The following is a 23,249-nucleotide window of genomic DNA, read 5'->3' on the forward strand; positions in this document are numbered from 1 at the left end:
AAACTGAGAAGAATGAGTTGCTAGTGGAACTGCTTAGTCCGGCAGAAATAGCTGAAAAACTGGATTTCATTTTCTGCAAAAACTTCTAGGCGGAAACTATTTATTTATTTTAGGGAAAATGCATCAACAGACTTTTCTGGTCACCTATAGAAAATAGTTTGGAAAATGCTGATAAAACTTTTTGGTTTGGGTCAAAAAGTTTTAGACTGCAAATTTCTGACCAGCGCTTACTGTATTATCATGAAGAGGAAAGGCCCTATGTTTGTCCCAGAAGTCAAGAAGTCAGATGGTTCATGGAAGTAAAAGTTTCTGTTCTGAACTAACACTGGGACAAAATTGGTCGATCCTTCTAATTTGTGGGATGTAAGGTTAGAGGATCTTAGTGCTGGATCTTAGTGCAGCATTGTAAATCTACAGTAGTGCCACTGAAATCAATGACAGTTATGGTAGATTTCTGTGGGATAACCCCGGCTACCAATCTGATATATATGTGACATTGCTAAGAAGTTTGCCAACTTTTGAGAAGATCCAGGATGGAGTAGCACAGAAAAATAGTCTTTGGAAAGGGATTCGGAAAGAAAATCTGCCTCTGAGGCAGTAATGAGCTACCTTTTAAGTATAATTGTTTTTTCCCCAACCCTTGTCCTTCAGTTTTCTGATTTCTCCTTATTTTAATTGTCCTTTCTCTTTCTTCAGGTTGTATGTCTCATTTTGCCCTATCATTCTTCCCACAAAACAGCTAGAAGAAACTGTAAAATGTTTGTTATACAAGAATCCAGTCTTCTAATTTATGTATTCTTTGCCTCTTTTTTATACAAAATTATTTGTTCCTTCAAAATATGAGGCAAGAAGGAGAAAATGTATATTACTTGACCTTTAAAACACAGCCACGTTACTATTTGTTCACTGTTACTAAAGTTGTAAAGAGCACAATTGTAAAACAAGCACAGTTTGCAATATGTATATATGGCACCGTTTAATATTCGTAGTGTTAGACGGAATGTTCCTTGGTTTAAATGTTCATCCCCTCTCCTCCCCTCTCCCTACCTTTAATTTAAACTTTTTAAATTAGTCTGGATTATTATAAGTAAACCACTTAGTTTTCTCCTTTTTCAGTAAGCTGTTTCTTTCTCTACTTCATCTCTTGTTCCTCCCAATCCCAACCTCCACAATTTCTGTGAGTTCTATCAACCTTCCCTTTATTAATTCTACCACACTATTGATCTTTCTCTCCCTTGTCCTTTCTGTTGTCTCTTCTCAAACACTTCCCAGTACTAAAGCCTTTTTTTTTTCTTTTTTTCTGTCATTTAAAAAACCTCCTTTATCTTTAAATGTTATCAAGTAGATTTAATGTACAGGTCTGGGACTGGTGAACCGCGGCCACTGGGAGCTGCAAGCAGCCGTACCTGAGGACGCTCAAGTAAACACAGGGTCTCACGGCCCACCAGGGGCTTACCCTGAACAAGCTGCAAACGAAGTCTGGGAACCCTTGACTTAAGCATATAAGTACTGTGCAGTGGATGCATACAGTTTGTGGGGGCCTAAGCCCCGAGGTAAATAGTGCCCTAAATTCATTACACAATAGTAGAAATAGTAGTTGTTTGTTTTTATATAGTGATTGGCTTTACAGGTGTTAATAGTTATCAGGTTTATTGTGGTAACGTCTAAGGGCGAACCAAGAATGGGGCCCCGTTGTACTAGGCACTGCACACACACTAAGAGCTAACTAGACAAGATAGACATGGTGGGGAAGGGGGCAGAACACACAGAGTGAGCAACATAATGGCAGCAGACAGCATGTTAGTTTTATGACTTCTTTTATTTGTGGATTTGTGTAGAAGAGAATAAGATAAATTGGGGGGGAAAGGGATGGGAAAGGGTGAGGGCGGCAGGGCAGGGGAGAAGAGGGTAAGAGGCCTGGGTGTGGAATGAAGCTGAGGTGAAGAGAGGGTTAGAGCAAACAGCCTATCAGCACAGGACAGAGAAAGTCCAGTCAAAACTAGAAAAAGTTCTCAATAGATTCGTAGACTTTAAGGTCAGAAGGGGCCATCGTGATCATCTAGTCTGACCTCCAGCACATCGCAGGCCACAGAACCTTACCCACCCACTCCTTTAATAGAGCCAAAAACTCTGGCTGAGTTACTGAAGTACTCAAATAATTATTTAAAGACTTTAACTTACAAAGAGAATCCACCATTTACTTTAGTTTAAACCAGCAAGTGATCCTGATCTCATGCTGCAGAAGAAGGCAACCCCCCGCTCCAGGCTCTCTGCCAGTCTGACCCACGGAGAAATTCCTTCCCGACTCCAATATGGTGATCAGTTGATCTTTGATCATGTTAGCAAGACCCACCAGCCAGACACCTGGGAAAGAATTTTCTGTGGTAACTCACAGTCCTCCCCATTTAATGCCCCATCTCCAACCGTTGGGGATTTTTGCTACTCGTAGTCAGAAATGGGCCAAATGCCATTGTATGCAATCTTATATCATCCCCTCCATAAATGCATCATGCTCAATCCTGAAGACAGTTGGGCTTTTTTTGCCCCCTCTGCTCCCCTTCAAAGGCTGTTCCTGAACTTCATTACTCTGATGGTTAGAAACCTTCATCTAATTTAATTCCTAAACCTGTTGATGGCCAGATTATAGCCATTTGTTCTTGTGTCAACATCAGCATTTAACTTCAGTAACTCCTCTCCCTCCCTGGTATTTATCCCTGTGATGTATTTATAGAGAGCAATCGTATCTCCCCTCAGCCTTCATTTGGTTAGGCTAAACAAGCCAATCTCCTTGAGTCTCCTCTTGTAAGGTAGGTTTTCCATTCCTCTGATCTTCCTAGTAGCCCTTGTCTGCACCTGTTTGAATTAATCTTTCTTAAACGTGAGACACAAGAATTGCACGTGGTTCAGGATGAGGTCTGAGTGTCGAAAAGTCCCTGGTTTGGCTGCTTCTTCTCTGCTGGAGTCTGTGGCTGACTCCTCTGCAGTTTTCCCCCGAGACTGAAACATGGTAGTGGTGGCAGAAGGGAGGCATGTAACTCCCACAATATGGGCTGTGTCCCTGCACAATTCTGTGTTGGAGGGTGCCTGGAGGGAAAGATGCCCCCCCTTAGTAGGAGACATTGCTCAAACAGCATATAGTTATCCTAAAAGTATTCACAGAATAGTTTAGACTAGGGCTGTCAAATGATTAAAAAAATTAATCGTGATTAATCGCACGGTTAAACAGCAATGAATACCATTTATTTTAAATATTTTAGATGTTTACTACATTTTCAAATATATTAATTTCAATTACAACAGAATACAAAGTGTGCAGGGCTCATTTTATTTTTTATTACAAATATCTGCACTGTAAAAATAATTGTATTTTTCAATTCACCTCATATAAGTACTGTAGTGCTCCGTCTTCATCTTGAAAGTTTAACTTACAAATGTAGAATTATGTAAAAAAACAAAACAAAACCCTCATTCAAAAATAAAACAATGTAAATCTTTAGAGCCTACAAGTCAACTCAGTCTTACTTCTTGGTCAGCCAATCACTCAGACAAACAAGGTTGGTTACAATTTGCAGGAGATAATGCTGCCTGCTTCTTGTTTACAATGTCACCTGAAAGTGAGAACAGGCATTCACATCGCACTGTTGTAGCTGGCGTTGCAAGATATTTACGTGCCAGATGCACTAAAGATTCATATGTCCCTTCATGCTTCAACTACCATTCCAGAGGACATGCTTCCATGCTGATGATGGGTTCTGCTTGATAGTGATCCAAAACAGTGTGTTCATTTTCATCATCTGAGCCAGAAGCCACCAGCAGAAGGCTGATTTTCTTTTTTGGTGGTTTGGGTTCTGTAGTTTCCGCATTGGAGTGTTGCTCTTTTAAGACTTCTAAAAACATGCTCCCCACATTGTCCTCCTCAGATTTTGGATGGCACTTCAGATTCTTAAACCTTGGGTCGAGTGCTGTAGCTATTTTTTAGAAATCTCACATCAGTACCTTCTTTGCTTTTTGTCAAATTAGCTGTGAAAGTGTTCATAAAATGAACATGTACTTATCTGAGACTGCTATAACATGAAATATATGCAGAATGTGGGTAAAACAGAGCAGGAGATGTACAGTTCTCCCCCAAAGGGGTACAATCACAAATTTGATACATTTTTTTTAACATGTATGATCAGCATGGAAGCATGTCTTGTGGAATGGTGGCCGACGCATAGAAGGGGCATACGCATATTTATTATATCTGGCATATAAATACCTTGCAATGCTGGCTACAAAAGTGCCATGTGAATGCCTGTCACTTTCTGGTGACATTGTAAATAAGAAGCAGGCAGCATTATCTCCTGCAAATTGTAACCAACCTTGTTTGTCTTAGCGATTGGCAGAATAAGATGTAGGACTGAGTGGACTTGTAGGCTCTAAAGTTTTACACTGTTTTGTTTTTGGGTGCAGTTATGTAACCAACCCCCCCCCCCCAAACCCTGCACTTGTAAGTTTACACTTTCACTATAAAGAGATTGCACTTCAGTACTTGTATGAGGTGAATTGAAAAATACTGTTTCTTTTGTTTATCATTTTTACAGTGCATATATTTGTAACAAAAAATAATACAAAGTGAGCACTGTGCTCACTGTATTCGTGCTCATTATATTCTGTAATTGAAATCAATATTGAAAATGTAGAAAAACATCCAAAAATATTTAATAAATTTCCATTGATATTCTATTGTTATAAGTGCAGTTAATTACAATTAATTTTTTTGAGTTAATCGCGTGAGTTAACTGTGATTAAGTGACAGCCCTAGTTTAGATGTACAAAATAGAGTTAGAAGAAGGGAGACTTTTTGCACTCTTGCTGTTTTGTGATGTATGAATAAGACCTGAAAGTTTTTTTTTGAGGTGGCGGGTGCTTCTCTTGTCTTTTAAACATAAAGAGTTTCACTGGTTTTCACTAGTTTGTTTGGGGGTGGGGCGGGAGTTGTCTCAGAAATTTGGACTTAACTGAAGGGGGTCAGTTGTGGGACTTTTAAGTGAGATTTCCTCTCAGTTGTTTTAGTTAAATTGGTATTAACAAAATAAACAATACAACAAAGCAGTCCTAAAAATCTGAAAAAGCTAATTTCCCTTCTCAATCAAGTTTCACTAGCTTAGTACTTGGAATGTCTTAATCTTACTAGTTCTTTAGTCTTCCGTATAGACATGACCTGAATTTCTAATTCAAAAATAAGCAGTGCACCCTCCTGTTCCAGCCTTTTCTTTTCTTTTCTCTTTTTTAATGGAAAGCCTTTCAGTCCTCCTTTATATCTCATAAGAGAGCAAAAAGGGCGCAAACCCAATTTACTTTCCCCTTTTGTGGGTCACTTTAAGAATTGAGAGTTGGCTGTGCACACAGTCAATAGAAAGCATTCCAACATATCTGAGCCCAAGGAGGAAAAGTATGTGGTTTAACTGACGGAAATGATAGTGGATGAAAGGACAAATCAGAAGCTGAACACCCAATTACAAGTTAGGGGCATAAATGAAAGCACCACCCTGTAAATGTAACAGCGCTGGGGTTTGAATAACTTTATTAATAAAATATAGACTTAATTTTCGGTTGTAGTGATAACCAGTCCAGTCACCTAAATAGAGGCATAACATGAGTGCTAAGAAGATAACATTCTGCTTCTCATTTGATGTGTTATCTAGATTACAAATAAAAAGTAGGCTATTACAGTAGGCTAGCCTGGGAATAAATAAATCATAAAGTATAGACCTATATTATGACCTCTGCTGAACTTGCTGATTTCTAGAGAGATTAAATAGATAAAATCTAATAATATATCCAGGATGGACAGGGAAACATATGGACTCAAAAGAGACTTTGGAATTCTTCAGAGTTCAAGCAGTATTTTTAGTGGGAGTAACTGATCTCAAATACAGGAACTAATGTGGTGTAAAATAAGCTGCTTATTCCCTGCTAAAGCCTCCATTTCCTCCCTGGATGAATTTATCTACATTATATGAAATATTCTTGGATAGGCATTCTTGGATAGGCAACCTAAATAAATCTTTAAAAAGAAATAAAAATCTGCATGTGATTAGCAGATACATAATGACGATCAAAACCATGTCATATAAGAAGGGGTCCAGTAGGCTGTAGAGATACAGAAACTGTAAACAATAGGCCCCAAAGTGAGCCCTGCAAATACCTATGATTCATGAGATCAAGGGAACATTTCCCCAGAAAGAACAAGAGTGAACTATTTGAAAGAGATAAGACAACGTGAGATCCTGAGTACCAAACAGGCAGGGAACAACGAGGTTATGAATGTATAGCATTAAATACGGAGAGTACGTTCTAACAAAATTAAAATGACATTATTATAGTCATGGAAAATGACATCAAAATCTCTACAGAACATCTGGAATTATTTGGCTAAAAAGAAGTTCCTTTAAAAAGACTGAGAATTAGAGCTGCACGAATAACAGATTTGTTGGTTCAGTGACTAACCCAAAAATGTAATAAATAAATAAATAGTTTGGTTTGGATTGATTTAAAATGAAAATCTTTTGAGTTTTTTGTCACCTAAAAAGATAAAATTTCATTTTGGGTTAAATGCAGCATTATATTTTTCCTGAAATGAAATGTTTTGTTTCATTTTTTGTGGTTTTTACTTTCTAAAATGAAATTGAAGTAAAATTCAGAACAAACTAATTTTGAATCAAAATTGAAATGTTTCATTTCACAGATATAAAAATGAAACATTTTGACTTTTCCAGGTTGCTTTGGGAAGAACGGTTTAGTCTGAAAATTTTTGCCTAGCTAGCTAGTTATAAATAGATCAATGTTGTTCTATTTATAATTATTAAAATTCATTTATTTTAGCTGTGTTGGATACCCTAAGAGCTCCATCTTGCTTTCTGAGGCGATACTACTCTCACCCCGTACACTCCATGTGGCTCATGTGGCTCCATGTGGCTAAGTAGTGAAGTGGGCAGTTCCAAATTACCTTTCATTAAATCATTTCCACTGAGTGATCAGCCCTAAACACAAACTGATATGTGTCAAACTCGTAACGTGTCTTGTTACATTGGTTTTGTGCCACAGTAACTCCATTGAAGAAGACAGAATTGCATCAGCATAAAATCAATATAAACAAGTAGAGAGTCATCTAAAGATATGGCTAAATCTGGCTGATAACATACTCGAGTGGGTTAGGGAATTGGGAACGGATGAATCATTCAGACCCATTTGCCTTTTACTACACTAATTTGAATGCTGTGAACTTCATCTAGTGGCTATTAGATGTGAGTTGGTGACTTCAGTTCATTTCCTAAAGCACTCCACTTGTTGCAGTCTCAGGTGAGACACCAAATAGGAAATCTGAGACTAGTTTAATCTCTCATCTCCTTGTAAACTCCCTTCACTTTCCAGATGAAGTACACCAGGGAAACTTGCACTGGATAAACTTTCAGTTTCTAGTGCTGTTGAGACAGCACCTTTCACAAGCTGTAAATTCAATTATTATCACTAATGAAGACAGCATAGTAAATATTTAGCCACAAACAGGAGCAAAGAATGAGTAAAAATAAATAAATAAATAAACTTGAATCCCACAGAATACTTCTCCAGAGTAGGATAATCAAAGTGTAACACAACAACTCTGGGTGGGTCATTGGTAATCGGGATTTAACTCATCACCTCTGGATCTAAAAGTATGAGCCTCTACTGACTGAGTTAAAAAAATCCAGCTTTTGATAGCTTACACACTGTAGCAGACTCACAAATCTCTGTGGGCCATACGCTACAAAAACAGAGGGCCCCATGGTGCACACAAAAAATAATCCCAACTCTATGATATGTCATGTTCTCTTTATACTTTACAAAGTGGTTTCTGCACTCATCATTATGAATTAAAGTCTGTGATGTTAATTTGTATTGATGAATCTTTCTTTATTTTTGGTTTCAGAGGAAGAATTTGTCCCTTTTCTTCAGCATTGGTTTATTGACTTTCTGGGGGACTGCACTGCTGGGTGTCCGCTTGTACTGGATGGGCAACAAGCCACCAAGCTTTTCCAACTCTGACAACCCAGCAGCTGACTCAGACAGTTTTCTTACACGCACTCTGACCTTTTTTTACTTACCGACCAAGAACCTCTGGCTGTTGCTGTGCCCGGACACCCTCAGCTTTGATTGGTCTATGGATGCTGTGCCTCTTCTTAAAACGGCCAGTGACTGGAGGAATCTACACACTGTGGCCTTCTATGCTGGACTCCTCCTCCTTGCCTACTCTAGCTTGAAGAGTTCCAGCAATAAGAGCGAATGCAATGGGAAAACTGTAATGAATGGCAAGCAGAATACTAATGGGCATAGCTGCCACTCAGACATGGAGTACAAGAGTTTGGAGCTGAAGTCCAGCTTTGCCTCAAAAGAAGAGAATGGCATAAAAAAACCTGTAATCCAGAGACCTCAGCTTCCTTCAACTGAGAACATTGTACTTCTGTCTCTGTCTTTGTTAATAGTGCCCTTTGTTCCTGCCACAAACCTATTTTTCTATGTAGGCTTTGTAATAGCAGAGCGTGTACTCTATATTCCTAGTATGGGCTTCTGCCTGCTGATTACAGTGGGTGCCAGGTCCCTTTATGTCAAAGCCCAAAAGCGCTTTCTGAAGAACTTGATTTTTTATGCCACTGCTGCATTAATTCTTTTCTATGGACTCAAGACTGTTGTCAGGAATGGGGACTGGCAGAATGAGGAGATGCTGTATATGTCAGGGATAAAAGTAAACCCAGCTAAAGGTAATACGCTTCCCATGGTGAATGTTTTGTTCCTGCCTGTCTGTGTCTGTCTTTTCTTTCTAGGTTTATCCGCTATGTTTAGAGAAGATACATTTCAGAAATGTATATTAGGTGCAGTAATGCACACATTAGTACAGGAGAAAGAAGGCAAAGCAGGAATACATTTTGATTAGGTATCACAGATTTGATATTAACATGCAGAAAATTGGGGAAAAAAACAAGGTAAGAAGATACTTTATTTAATAATCTATTTTCTGTTTTTTTGGAATTAAAGATGAAACATTGGCATTACAGTAATTTCCATTACCTGGTATCTGTTCTCCCTGATGAACTTCCTTTAGTGACTTTGCTATTGGATATAAATAGAAAATATGAGAAATAAATCAAAGAGAACTTGAAGGAAGCCCTGTCTTTTAAATTTCAAATTATGTAGGTAACAGTGATACCACATAATAAAGCTGGGTTTGAGCTATTCAACCTGGCAGGTGATTGTAGCCCATATTTCCAAGCATTATGCAGTGTTTTAGCCAAACAGGCATACCGTAATATGTTAATGCATTAACGGCATTACGTGGTAGACAAGATGGGTGAGATAACATCTTTTATTGGGCCAACTTCTGTTGGTGAGAGAGACACTCTTTTGAGCTTACAGAGAGTTCTTCTTCAGCTCTGAGTAAGCTCGAAAGCTTGTGTCTCTGACCAAAAGAAGTTTGTCCAATATATTACCTCACCCTTCTTGTCTCTCTAATATCTTGGACCAGCACGACTACAACATTGAAGCGGTGAAGCATAGGTGTCAGATATTTGAAGCAATAGCAAAGTACCTGACACTAAGCCTGCTTTATTTACAGGCCAGTGGAACTAGAAGGGGTCTGTTGATTGATTTTTATGTCTGTTATGAAAAAAAATTAAATAGCATTTTAACTTTTTGCACTTAGTAGTGTCCTAGAGTACTCTGCTCAGCAGTTCATCACATGATGCTGAATCAGTAGTTGATGCTGACCAAACTGTGCTTTGGGTAAGGTAATAGTGCTTTACCACAGTCTAGCTACTATGATAATAAATGGTAAATGCAGATGTTAGTATACGCTGAAAGTCGGGGGAGAATAAAAGCAGTGTGATTTACAGATACTATGCCTGGCTAAACAGTATTAAAGTTACTGTCATTTGTCAGCCTAATTTTCTAATGATTTCTTCATATTTCTGTAGCCTCGGAGTAAAATATATAAAGTTATACAGTAAATGACTTTGTGTTAACAGTGTCAATGACAAGCACATCCCATTTTCTAACTTTATTTTGAAAAACTGGTTCTTAGATACAACAGACAGTGAAGAAAAATAAAGTAGGTGAATGGCCAGATAGTAAATATCCTCATTGCAGTGCATATACAAACCAGTGTGGGTGGTTGTCAGTATAAGATACACAGCAAATATTAGTCTTCCTTGAAATGAAAAGAATATGTCTTCATTTGTCAAGGTGATTTCTGATGCTCTTATATCTCATTGTTAGTTCTGTCCCTAAAGGAGTTTCCCTAAATGTCAGTGATTGTGTAGTAGCTATCCCTTAGTCTTGGACTAGTTTCTCTGATGAGGTTTTCCTTGCCACTCTTAAGTGCTGCCCCAATGATAAGCTTGGTTGGTAGAGTTGGGGCCTAGAAATGGTGCATTTGGCAGTTCCTGAAGACAAACTATGCTAATTTTATTATTCACCTTTATACTGGGAGATAGACTTTTAGAGTATGTCCTCACTACAGCTGGTGGCTTGAACTCCTGGCCTGGATAGACAGACTCATGCTAGCTCCGCTCAAGCTAGAGCACAAAAATAGGAGTGTGGATGTTTCAGCACGAACAGCAGCTCAAACTAACTGCCTGAATCCAAGCCATCCCAAACCCTTTGATCTGAGCTCAGGTGGCTACCTGAGCTTTCACAAGATCCACACTGATATTTTAAGGGCACTATCTTGAGCATGTGTCTGTCTAGCATGAGTCCGTCTGTTCAGGCCAGGTCTTATCCTCTGGGATTTAAGCCTGTATGACTACCTGGTTTCTAACCTTACAAGCAGACTTCATTTTCACATATTTTAGAAGATACTAGGAGACAGTTCAGCAATTTAGTAATATAGACGTGGTGGAACTGATTGGAAGTCTCCCTAAAATAGCCATGTACTAAATATTTACTAGTCCATATGTATCATAAAGCACATCATTTACTGAAAACTCCCAGAAACTATGCCATAACGCCCAAGCTCTGTTCATTGTGTTGAAAAATTCCTAGACTGTCCCAGTCTTGAACTATTCTAATTTATTTGATATTTCTCATGCTATTCAGGCAATCAAGACTGGGCTGGACTGCCAACGCAAAGAATTCCATAACCCAAAGAGATCAACAATCCAAACTGCTTCTCATTATTTAATGACTGACATAAAATATGATTTATTATTGCCTGTCCCCTGATATATTTTTTTTTAAAAAAAACTATTAGGACAAAATTATAATATGCAAATTGAAAGAGGCAAATAAATGTTGTGGCAGTGATAAGGGAGTCCCTTCTTTCTCTCCTGGCTGTTGGAAAGAGGATACCACTTAATCTCCTTTCCCACAGTCAGACCATCACTATCTCACTTCTCCCTCAACTTCAATAGCTTTGCTTTTCAAGGAAACATTTTTTCTAGGACGTTATACCATCTTTCCCCCTCTGCCCCAAATCCTATATAGATCACCTGATATAGATCAGGCTAACAAGGGAACAGGAATCACTAAAAAGACTATTCCTGAGAGAACTGACAAAATAGACAGAGGCCCTGCAAAGAGGGCCCTTTTGCTACAGACTGATGTTACTAAAGCCGTTCCCTCTTTTGCCATCATGGGGTTTTGAGACAAAGTCTTTCAAATGCCCCTTTTGCCCTGCCATTGAAGGGAGAAGAGAATGTTAGTGACATGTTTGCCTTACCTCTGCCCACCCTCTCTGGCAGTCCTCTTCTCCATGGGTTCTTGTTGCTGTGTTAAGTGCAAGCAAAGCAAGTAGAATTCTGCCTTAGCATAGAGAGGGTGTGAAAGCTCCCACTCTTCCAGGCTGCAGCAACCTTACCATGCTTTACAGTTCTTCCTGTTCTTGTCAATCACGGATGGTATGAAAACGCCAGTTAAAAGCCTGGCCCATCCTTCTACTTGTCTCCCTCATCCTTTCCTCCTGCTTCCACCCCCTACAATGCACCAAGAGAATCAGGTGATTGGAATCTTCTAAGGCTGCCTTAAAGCAGGCTGTTCTGGTTGACCCAGTGTACAGCAGGCATCTGTCAGTCATTAGCTGATGGAATTGAAGTGTGGTTTTGGGATTCCTTATCTGCATCAGTTAGCATGTTTGTTCATTTGCCATTTTGATAGAAGCAGTGGCTTTTTCATAACTAGTGTTTTAAATAATTCCAAGATGAGCTGAATCTTGCCTCATTATAGTTTGTCAGGACTTGGGAGGAAAACGGACAGGATTGATTAACGTAGTTTATGGATTCTGAAATGGCTGCATACATGTCAACAACAGGGAGTGATGGAGAGAAATGTCTCTTTGACTACCTTCAATGTAATGAACAATCTAACTATTAAGCAGTGGTTTCCCTCACTTGAATGAAGCTCTTTTTTTTTCCTTTTGAAGTTTTAAAAATTGTGACAGTATTTACCAGTTTTGCTGAAAGTTGATAGTCACTGTCTCTCTGTGGTACCAATTACCCTGAATTTAATCTAAAATTATAATTATACACAAAATAATTTTACTCACTGTATCTTAGTGTTTATCTCTGTTTTTATTATGTAGGCCCAATAGCTCGGGTTCATGGAGCAGATTTTTTTTTTTTTGGTGAAATCTATCTAAGGTCATTTTGAACTTTAGGAAATAGCTCAGCTAATTTGGATCTTCAGATATATGCCCTCTGATGAAGTAGATGACATCAAAATAGTAAATAAATAATTAAAAACTATAATTGAAAGAGGGGTGGGTATTTACTGTAATGAGGATTGGGTCTTTATTTGGCTATGTTCACTGATTTTGCTGCCATTTTTAGCTTTAAACCTGTAAATTATTGTTGATGCGACTCCTTAAGTTGTTAGAGCTGGTTGACCAAACTGATATTATGGAAAGCACTTAAGGTAGTGCTTAAAGTAAATCACTTGAATAAAACCCGTTAATGTCAATGGAACAGCATGTGCTCAAATTCAATGGGACTTCAGGATATGCTTCAGTTCTTTCCTGAATCAGGGCCTCAGAACATCCTTGATTTAGAACTAGTGTTACTTTTTACATGCACTGCCCCTGCCTGGCATATCAGTTTCTTATGTTACTCTGTGGAATCATTAAGTCAGGAGCACAGCCAGCAGCAGGGCCACTCTGTGTTAGCTCTAACTGGTGTGTAAAAAGTTATTGGGCACAGAAAGTCTAAGCCTAACTATGTTTTTTCCCTCTCTTTCCAGTCTTGATCTTTAGCAGTTGCCTTGTGATTCCAGCAGGTAGTAAGAAAACTTTCTAAAATAGAAAACTGAAAGAGTTAAAGAAATTTCCTTCTCTGGTCAGCATAGTCTTTTTCCAGCAGAATGAATGACTTATCATTATATTCATGCCTGCAGGAAGGTTTTAAAACTAGTCCAATTATTTTTGGATTTTGCATTTGTCATCCTTTGCTAAAATAGTATTCAGCTTTGGTCATTTCTGACCTATTTCTAACTTTCTTCACAACTGTGGTGGGTTTATTTTAGAAGATTGCCCGCTATGGCTTTGAGCTGGTAAGGAGCAGCTGTATAAAATGTATATGAATGTCAAGATCTGAATATGCAATGCAGATCAATGGCATAGCTAAGTACAATGGTTATTGTATGATCATTTAATGGTTTGTGGGGTTTTTTTTACACTCAGGAAAACATGGTACTTGCATGAATGTATATATATTGTAAAAGTCTATTTGTGGTTTAATTAACTTACTACTAACATATCTGTTTTACCTGAAGGAATTCATAGAATCTAACTTTAGAATTCAGTTTATTTTGCATCATTTGTTTACTTTTTGCATCCCTCTGTTTGAACAATGAAAGTCTATGACACTTACTTCATTTTTTTAAATAGCAAGTTTCATGTTATGATTTTGCAGGTGCTGCACAATCTATAATGTTAAATTCCCCTCTAGTTTCCCATTACGAACACAGTGGGAGAATGTTTTTGGTTAAGAATTGTTTTATTTAGTAGGTACTATGAACCGAAAAAAATCAAACCCAACAACCTCACAGACAAATGTGTTTATATTTTGAGACCTATAAATACTTTACTTGATTCTTGCAAAATTAAAGTTTGAGCTCCAATTTGAGTCGACACAGTATCTATCCTTTCTGCAAACCTGGTACCTGTAATAAATGTTTTGTATGCCGTGTCTCCAATGACGGTGTACATTTTGATAGACGTGAATACCATAAGTTGTTTCCATCTGATCTGACAGCCTGTTCTCTTTGGCTTTATCTATGTAGGTAAATGACCAGTGGCTGACAGTTTTAGTCATCAGTGTGTTCCTTCCCCCTTCCATGCCCATACAATGGACACTGAAAATATAATAACTGATAGGGTAAATAGGACAAAACATTTTCAGCACCTTTGTAGTAAACAATGTGGTCTCAGTCATGGGCACTGCAAAGCAGCTAGGCTTACTGTGAGGGGAAAGGATGGAACAAACCAAGATTGTGCACAACAGTCAAACCTTTTCCCCGCTAGTCAATTGAGGAAAAGGAAGAGGCCCACTGATGACGGCAGTTTTCAGCAATGTGTCTTTCTCCTGGTATAGACAAAGCCACTGTTAACAATTGAAACTTTGCCAACAACAGGCTAGGAATCTCTTGAAACAGCTCTATGGCTTTGTTTTCAATAGCTAAGGGTCCTACACATTCCACGGTTGCTCTATGAAGAACACAGCTTGTTGCATACCACACATTCTGTTTGCATTCCCAGTGAATTGCAGCATAATGTAGTGTGTTTTAGTTGGCAACCAAACGGCACTTTTGTATCTTGGGCATTTGGAATATACTTTGCCCATTTTGTACATATTAATATTGCACAATTTAACATTCTCCATATGTCTCACTCACTATTAAAAAGGTTAACTTCTCTGTCAATCATCACATCAGTAGTTTTGTAGTGCTCCTCTAATATTTCCTTTATACTCACCAATAGTGACAGCACTTTAAAGATGTGTCTACACCTACGGCAGCACGTAGAGTACAGACAAAGCACGTCAACCTAGCATGGGTATAAATAGCAGTGAGACACTGCTTAGGCAAATAGAGTGCGGACACACTGAACTTTAGGGTATGTACCTTTCCCCACCACAGAGAGCTGCTGGAGCCTTTCCCTGCTGCAGAGGGTGGCAGAGGGGAAAGGCTCAGGTAGCTCCCTGCTGCCATAGTCTTTCCATGTTGGAGGTAAAAGCTCCAGCAGTGGGGAAAGGCCCTGGCAGATGGGATGCTGGGGGAGTGGCTCCTCTCTGCCAAAACCTTTCCCCGCAGTCTCCCCACTGCGAGAGCCTTTCGCTGCCACGTGTAGCTATGCACCGCAGTGTGGACGCAGCTTTCACTGTGGGGTGTAGGTACATGTTAGCAGCTACAAGAGTAGACAAAGCCTAAGACTAGTACAGGTTATCTGAATACCACTAATGTGGGCAGGTGCAGCAGGTTTGTATAATCTTTGGTGGTGCCCAGAATGGGTCCAAGTCCTGCCCCCTCCACCCCCAGCCACACACACACCGCTGCCTAAAGCTCTGGGAGGGAGTTTGGGTGCAGGCTCTGGGAGGACGTTTGGGTGTGGGAGGGGTGCAGGCTCTAAGCTGGGACTGGGGATTGAGGTGCAGGAGAGGGTTTATGGTGCTGGGTGCTGGCTTGGGGAGGGGGTTTGGGTGCTGGGTGCAGGCTCTGGGCTGGGACAGAAGGTTGGGGTGCGGGAGGAGGTGCGAGGCATGGGGCTGGGGCCTGGGATGAGTCTGGGGAGCAGTAGGCAGGCTGCCTTGGGGCTAGGGCCTGGGACCAGGGAGAAGGACTCCCCCCAGCCCTCTCCCTGCTGGCAGCAGCGAGCTCCAGGGGAGAGGGGCCCCCCTCAGCACGACACTCACCCAAGATCCCCCCAGGCTGTTGCTCAGGAGGTCCAGCCAGGATAAGCCCCTCTCCCTCCGAGTGGACTTAGAGTTGCCTGCCACTGTGGGAAGGAGTCTGCTATGCACCACCTCCCCTCTGCTGGCGCAGCTGCCTCAGCCTGCCCTCGGTGCTGCTCCCAGCGAAGGAGCGCAGCAGGGTCCTGCTGCCCAGAGCGCAGGGTGGAAGGCAGGGCTGGGTGATGCTCCAGGGAAGACACATGGGGGGCAGCAGCCAGGGCCGGGATAGAAACCTGGCCCCAATCATTGGTGGAGCCGGGCCCCCAGGGCCCTGAATTTTCTGGAGCCCAGGCACCACGGACCCATACAACTTGCCACCTCTGAATGTGAGTACTGGGGAATGCTTCCCATGAAAATTAAGGCTTAATACAAAGAGTCATTTTGGTTCATTGACTACCACACATATATGGAATAAGAGATAACACCACTTAGTAATTTTACATACCTTAATGTTTAGCATATTTTTCCTTTTTAAGACAGAGGAGTGGTCTGAGCCTAGTCCTGGGAGCCAGGGACTCCTGATTTCTAATCTTTGTTTTGCCACTGCCTCCTTTTATGGCCTTGGGTGACTCAGTTAACTTCTCAGTTTCCAGTTCTCCTCCTCTAAAATTACAAAAATATTTACCTATATTATTGTTGTTATATGAAATATCTCATGGTGGAATTGAGACTTAATTCAATATTATATAAAGACAGTACTTAATGGTTCAGTATTGTTAATAATGTACCATGGTCAGTCTGACACTATGCCTTAGATAAACAGAAGAGGCTACCTCTTCATTAATAGAGATATTTATTCTTAGTATTAGGTATTGTCTAGAGACCCCAGTCAGGACTGAAGCCCTGTTGAGCTAAGTGCCATATAAACACGTGACTTTGCACCACAGTGCTTACAATATAAACAAATAAAACAAGTGACATACAAAAGGTAGGAGACAGGGACAAAACATAAAAGTACAGTGGCTAGGGTGATGTTAGACATGTTTCTTTTCTTTATAAAAAATATAAGTATAAGTGGAACAGTATAGAAAGGCTTATATTTAAGGTTGCCTAACACTTTCCATCATAGCCTACTCTTTCCAGTTGCTTATAACTCTCAATATTTACCTTTAAGAATGAACTTTTCCATGCTTTAGCTCTATCTGAGGTTTTGTTTTTTTAAAGTTTTGTCAAAAATAGTTCAGTTATTTTGAGCATAAAGTTAGTAGGGGGACAGGGAGAAAACATATTAGTCAGTGTTACAAAATGTTTCCAGCTGGTAACATATCCTACCCTACAGTAACTCCTGGATAGGAAATACTGCCGATACTAAAGTTAACTTATTTATCTAAGGCAGGGGTCAGCAACCTTTCAGAAGGTCTCATGTGCCAGTAATACATTTTAACGTTTTTAGGTCTCTTTCTATAAGTCTATAATATATAACTAAACTATTGTTGTATGTAAAGTAAATAAGATTTTTTAAATGTTTAAGAAGCTTCATTTAAAATTAAATTAAAATGCAGAGCCTCCCAGACGGTTGGCCAGGACCTGGGCAGTGTGAGTGCCACTGAAAATCAGCTGGCGTGCCGCATTCGGCACCCGAGCCATAGGTTGCCTACCCCTGATGTAAGGCAAAGATTTAAGGGGGAATCACTGTATATTTTTAACGAGATAACTTACAGCCAGTGTTATACAGGAGGTTAGACTAGATTATCATAATAGTCCCTTCTGACCTTAGAATGTATGGATTAATAACAGCCATGCATGGCTACATCAATCTTCACTCTTCTAATAGTATGAATTGTATAGGAAATTACTGAGGTAAATGTATCTATTTATCTAAGGCAAATTTGGCTAGTTTGAAAGAGCAGACGCTGTAAAAAATACTTAAATTAGAGTTCTTGAATTAAATTGAAAAGGCTTTGCCTGTCCATCAATCACACAGGGCATAAGTGTGTTAAAAAGAGAAAGCTCAGCTCAGTAAATCTGAACCATAGAATTGTCTGAAGGTTGTTTAAAATTGCTACCTTCAGAAAATAGTTCAGGGCTCTATATGTGGACACTGCCACTGCCCTGAATAGTTGACAGATATGGAGGGAATGACCACTAGCAAGTTATTTGTGGGTGAGCTGTAGGCACCCTATGTAGTTGAGCATCCTACATGTAGCCCAGCCGCAGTAAAACAGTCTGGATATGCTAATTATGTTGGAAAGTGGAAGGGAAGTGGCTTGCTCTTCACTTCAAAGAGCTAAATTTATTCCCCAGCGTCAGTGTTCTTGTCTGAGTTCTCGTACTGTCGTTGCTTTTGAAATCTAAGTCACTGTTGGATCTCTGTTTCTCTTTCAAAAGAACACTAGAAAGCCCAATATTCATCCTTTATGAATTTATAAGGCTGAGAAAGAGTATATATTTTTACTCTGGGTAAGGACCAATTTCACTTCCAATCAGTGAATCATAAAGAGGAAGAAAAAAATTACCATTAATCACCACATATAGTTAAATGCTTAGATTTCTTTGCATAGCCTAATGAAGAAAAAGGACTCCTTTGTGAGCCGCTGCCACTTATTTGTGGAATATAGCTGTAGCTGTAGCATTTTTGGTGATGCTTGTTCCCCTTGAATTCCAATCCTAAACACCTGTTGACTGCAATCACCCCAATACAGAAGCAGGTTGATGGTCTTTGGAAGGGGTAGAAAGATGGTTCTTTATAAACCCCCAATTTAACAGATAAAATGGATGCTTGAAGTTAGGTACCTAGATCTATATTTAAGTATCCTATATAGCTGCCTTTTTTTTTTTCCAGAGGTGATGAATTATTAGTAGTGGAAGGGAAAATAAGACCATTCTGATTTGTTCTTCATCTGAATATATTTAAACAAGTATGTTAAAGCTAGTCATTTCAAGAGCGTCCATCACGGTGCCTTTTATACATTACCTATGAGAAAGCTTTTCTTTGCTTACTGATACTCAGGACGCAGTGAATGCCTGCCTTTTTCCATTCCGGACTTCTAGTGGGAGCCATTCTCATGTACACAAAGGCCCCTTTCTACTGCTCTGGCAGTGCAAATGGTTTGTAAAATGGGTATAACAGTAATTTACACCCACTACCAGAGGGTGTAAAAGCAGACTAGCACAAATGATATTCAGACCCCATGTCTTTATGTGGCTTTCCATTTGCCCTTCCTTCTATCTCAATAAGACACTAACTCCCCTCTTTCCACCCACCACGGTGGAAACAAATGAAATGATGTCTGATGTGATTACAGTATTTGTCTATAATGGGTTTCCAAAACAATTATTTTCAATTATTTATAAGGTCACAAAATGAGGAGCAGTACAGGGCAGCATTTTCAGTCTTCCACTTCTATGGCTATACTGTGAATGTGAACAAGCCCTTTAGCTTAATCAGCTTTCTTCTTTAACTGGATGCTCTTACAAGGAACACTTTTCTTCTAGCTCTCTGAGTACAGGTCTGCAAGACGAGCTGTCATTTATTTTACTTTTCACAATTCACTACAAGCAAAAAGGCTAGGTAGATCATTTATGACATTTTTCTTTGACAGAGTTCTTCTTTCCTTTTTAGTTAAAACATTGGATACCTGTTGACCGAAACAAACCAAGTTATCTCACAAGATACATCTTTTTCTAATGTGAAATGATGAACAAACTTCTAGAGTTCAATTATTTTATAGTAATACCTACTGCACAGTTAAAATGTTTGCCTTTTTGAATAATATTGGTTTGGGAGCGATTGTGTATATATAACCTGGGAAAACCACTAGAACAAGTCAGATCTTCTTAAAAGACAATCGGGCATTTACATTGTCCTCACTGTACCCCAGAGGACAGAGTCAAGTCTGTTGTCCTCACAGTACTCATAATACACAGTGCTCAGTACTCAGAGTCTGTATCTTTTCATTTAAATACCCGCCATGAAAAAGGACTATGCAGTAGAGCTGAACAGATTTTTGAGTACCCCAGTTGTTCAGGAGGTTTTCCCTTTGTTGATACCCAATGGAAACTGTCTTAACGATGTGATCTTTACTGCTAAGGCTACCGTGAGGAGGCCTTAATCACACAATAGTGTACATATTAATGTGATTAGTTCCGTTAAAACCAATGGGATCACTTAAGTGAGTAAGTACTCCCTAGGGTAAGTAAAGGCTCCACAGTCTGAGCTGAAATAAGCAAAGTGGTGAGGCCTAAAAGTAATCCCATTTTGTAAGTCATTCAAGGCCTACACTCCGTTTGATTGGGCTGATAGACCTGCTTTGGAGAAACACTGGAAAGTCAACTTTTTTTTTCCAGCCTACTATGTAATACACCAAGAGAATTGGGAGTATTAAGCCCTCATGATGAACACAATGAGAAATATCTACTAATAAATGCAAAAACTACATATCTGAATTGCAAACCTTGGAGACAAGGTTGAATCAGTCTTCCAAAATTCTTCAGTTGCTTCAGCAACCACGCTGACGCAGAAATGGCTGTCTGCTGCGTATATATTCCTCCATTCCTCTGGGCAATCATTCCCAAAGTCTTTGACTAGATCAGCAATGAAGGGGTGAACAAACAATATAAATGGCACTCTTTGTGGGGAAAAAATAAGTTATGGATGATGAGTCACCAGTATTACAGGGGATTTGAGCATTAGTAGATGTTGGCTTATATGAAAATTCAGTATATAAAATACATGAAAAAGTTATGAGTGTACAGAAACAATTCATTTATCACATTAAGAAGTAAGAAACAGAATGTTTTTGTTGGCAAGTAACCAACGTGTGCTGAGGAGTTGATCTGAATGTATAAACTAACAAATATTTTTTTAGAACAATTATAGTACCAATAATTGATGTTATGGATACTTTTACAGTACATTTTGAGAAATGTTATTTGCATTTGGAATTCTATGGAAAACAGAAATATCCAAGACAAACGAAAATGTTCTGTGTTACATTTCTGAAGTAGATTATGTGAAAAATATTAAACCCCCAAAGTAATCACCTTTGGCACTTATGTATCCATTTTCATAACCAAAGTGCTTTACAAACATTATCTAATTAGTCTTCAGGACACCTTTACGAGGTGTCATTGGTAAGGGTGATGTAAAATTATTTAAAATGTGGAACAATAATTACTCTTTTCTAAATTGACTCTGTTCAAGACTTTGTACATTTCTGCTGAGAACCTTTTTTGACCTTTCCATTCATAAAAGCAGTTTTCTCTCTGGAACTAAATAATTGGTTCTAATAAACTGTGAGTGCTTAAAATCAGAGCTTGAAAAATCCATTCTCCTTTATCAAGTAGTAAGGTATCCTTGAAAGGAAAGGGCCATCAACTGAAGAATCTAACCTTTCAATTAAAAAAAGAACAAAAAAATCTTACCGTGTGGCTCTGAATATAACCTTCTAAATGTGAACCGTGTAACTAGTGCAATGTTCTCTCCTTTCTGCAAAGAGAACTCCTCCTTGGGTCCCAGCACCTATCTGACACCACATTGAACTCCATGGATCTTGAGGATAATCACCATCCTCTGTGGTTTTTCCTACAGGGTGGGAGCCTCAGTCTAAAGACACGCTGACCTAGGCTGTATCTACACAGCACACAACCTGTGGCAGCATGTAGGCTATCTATAGTTACATGCTGCAGTGAAAAGCTGGCTGTGTTGACACTATGGTGTTTAGCTACACACTACAGTGAAAGGTTTTGGCTGCACTCTCTGTGATGGGGAAAGGCTCTGGGAGTTCCCTGATGCAGGAATTTTTCCCTGCAGTGAGGAAAGGCTCTGGCAGCAGGAAACTGCTGGAGCCTTTCCCCGCTGCCTTCACCCAGGACACTACACGCTTAAAAATAGCAGTATAGACAAGAAGGCACTGCTTAGGCGAGTAGAGAGCCATGCAGAGTGCATACCTGAGTATATACCCATATGGTTCAGGCATGTCTTTACTCTGCCCACCTAAGCAGTGCTACACTGTTAAATTGCTATTTATATCCATGCTTTAGGGGCATGTAGCGTATACCTCCCCAAAAGGAGTGTACAGTGCAGATGTGCCTCTAGTGTAGTTGTTTGTGCTCAGACTTTTAACAAGCTACAGTAGCGGGAAAATTCCCCAGAGACTTGTGAGCTTTTACTACAGCTTTTCATAATGTATCTTAGCCCAGCCCCATCTGAGCAAGGAGGATGCTATCCAACAGTGATTACGGCTACATAGGTATCTAGACAGATAACAGCAGAGGTGCAGGCACTGGTATGATTCATCTAGCTGAAAAAAAGGACTAAGCTATAACTAGACTAGCTTTTTTGGATCTCGTGTTAAAGTACTATCTGTGCCTGTCACTAATATTGCTTTAACCTTCTCTCCTCTATTTCAGAAACAGTGTTCATCTCCAGCCCATCATAGGTCATAATCATAATTTATATATATATTTGGATGTATAAAGAGTACATATTTCACTATGTGTATTTCAGTAATATCTAGAGGCCCCATTCTGCTGGGCACTCTACAAAGATGTAGCAAGAACCAACCTCTAACCAAAAAAGCTGACAATCAAAATAGCAAAAACAAAGGATGTGAAGAAAAACAAGAGGTACAGACAGTTCAAGTGACTTTTTCAAGGTCACATAACAGATCAGTACAAAAACTGTGAATACCAGTCTAGTGCCTTATCTGTAAGCTCCTTCATTTTCATTTTAAGTGAAAAAATCTTGGGTTTTATAAAAAGTAATATTATTTTTTTTCTGATTTTTCACCCTACTTTTGTATCATTCAGATATTTAAACAATAACTTGTTTTATTAGGAAAATACAACACATTGCATTATATATATATAAAAATTTTTCCCCTCTCACCCCTATGGGTGGTATGTGTCTTCCTCAACCTCAGGTCCTCTACCAGAGGCCTGGGAGTTTGAGGGTTCTGTGCAGTATCTTAGCTGTTCCTAGCACTGCACTCTTCTGGTTCTGGACAGAGAGCTCTGATGTTGTTCCTGGGATCTGTTGGAGCCACTCACCCAACACAATGCCAGCCACTTGGTTGTGCCGTTCAGTGTATGCTGTTCCTGCCTGCATCTTACATCCTGCCACTATGTGTTGGACTGTCTCTGAGGCCTCTCTGCACAGTCTGCACCTTGGGTCCTCTCTAGTGTGGTAGACCCCTGCTTCAATGGATCTGGTGCTCAGTGCCTGTTCCTGTGCTGCTATGATCAGTGCCTCAGTGCTGTCTTTTAGTCCAGCCCTTTCCAGCCACTGGTAGGATTTCCCAATGTCAGCCACCTCAGCTATCTGTCGATGGTACATCCCATGCAGGGTCTTGTCTTGCC

The 23,249-nt window shown here is 39.6% G+C and overlaps 1 protein-coding gene across 2 annotated transcripts in view; it reads left to right on the top strand.

Moving 5' to 3' along the window:
- Positions 1–23,249, top strand: part of TMTC2 (transmembrane O-mannosyltransferase targeting cadherins 2) — a 374,316-nt gene that overhangs the window by 210,612 nt on the left and 140,455 nt on the right. For both annotated transcript variants that reach the window (XM_032777505.2, XM_075066793.1), the window contains one exon: positions 7,952–8,780. In XM_032777505.2, coding sequence (XP_032633396.1) covers positions 7,952–8,780 — 829 coding nt within the window. The remainder of the gene's footprint in view (positions 1–7,951; positions 8,781–23,249) is intronic.

The sequence above is a fragment of the Chelonoidis abingdonii genome, chromosome 1 (genome assembly GCF_003597395.2).
Source record: "Chelonoidis abingdonii isolate Lonesome George chromosome 1, CheloAbing_2.0, whole genome shotgun sequence".
Lineage (NCBI taxonomy): Eukaryota > Metazoa > Chordata > Testudines > Testudinidae > Chelonoidis > Chelonoidis abingdonii.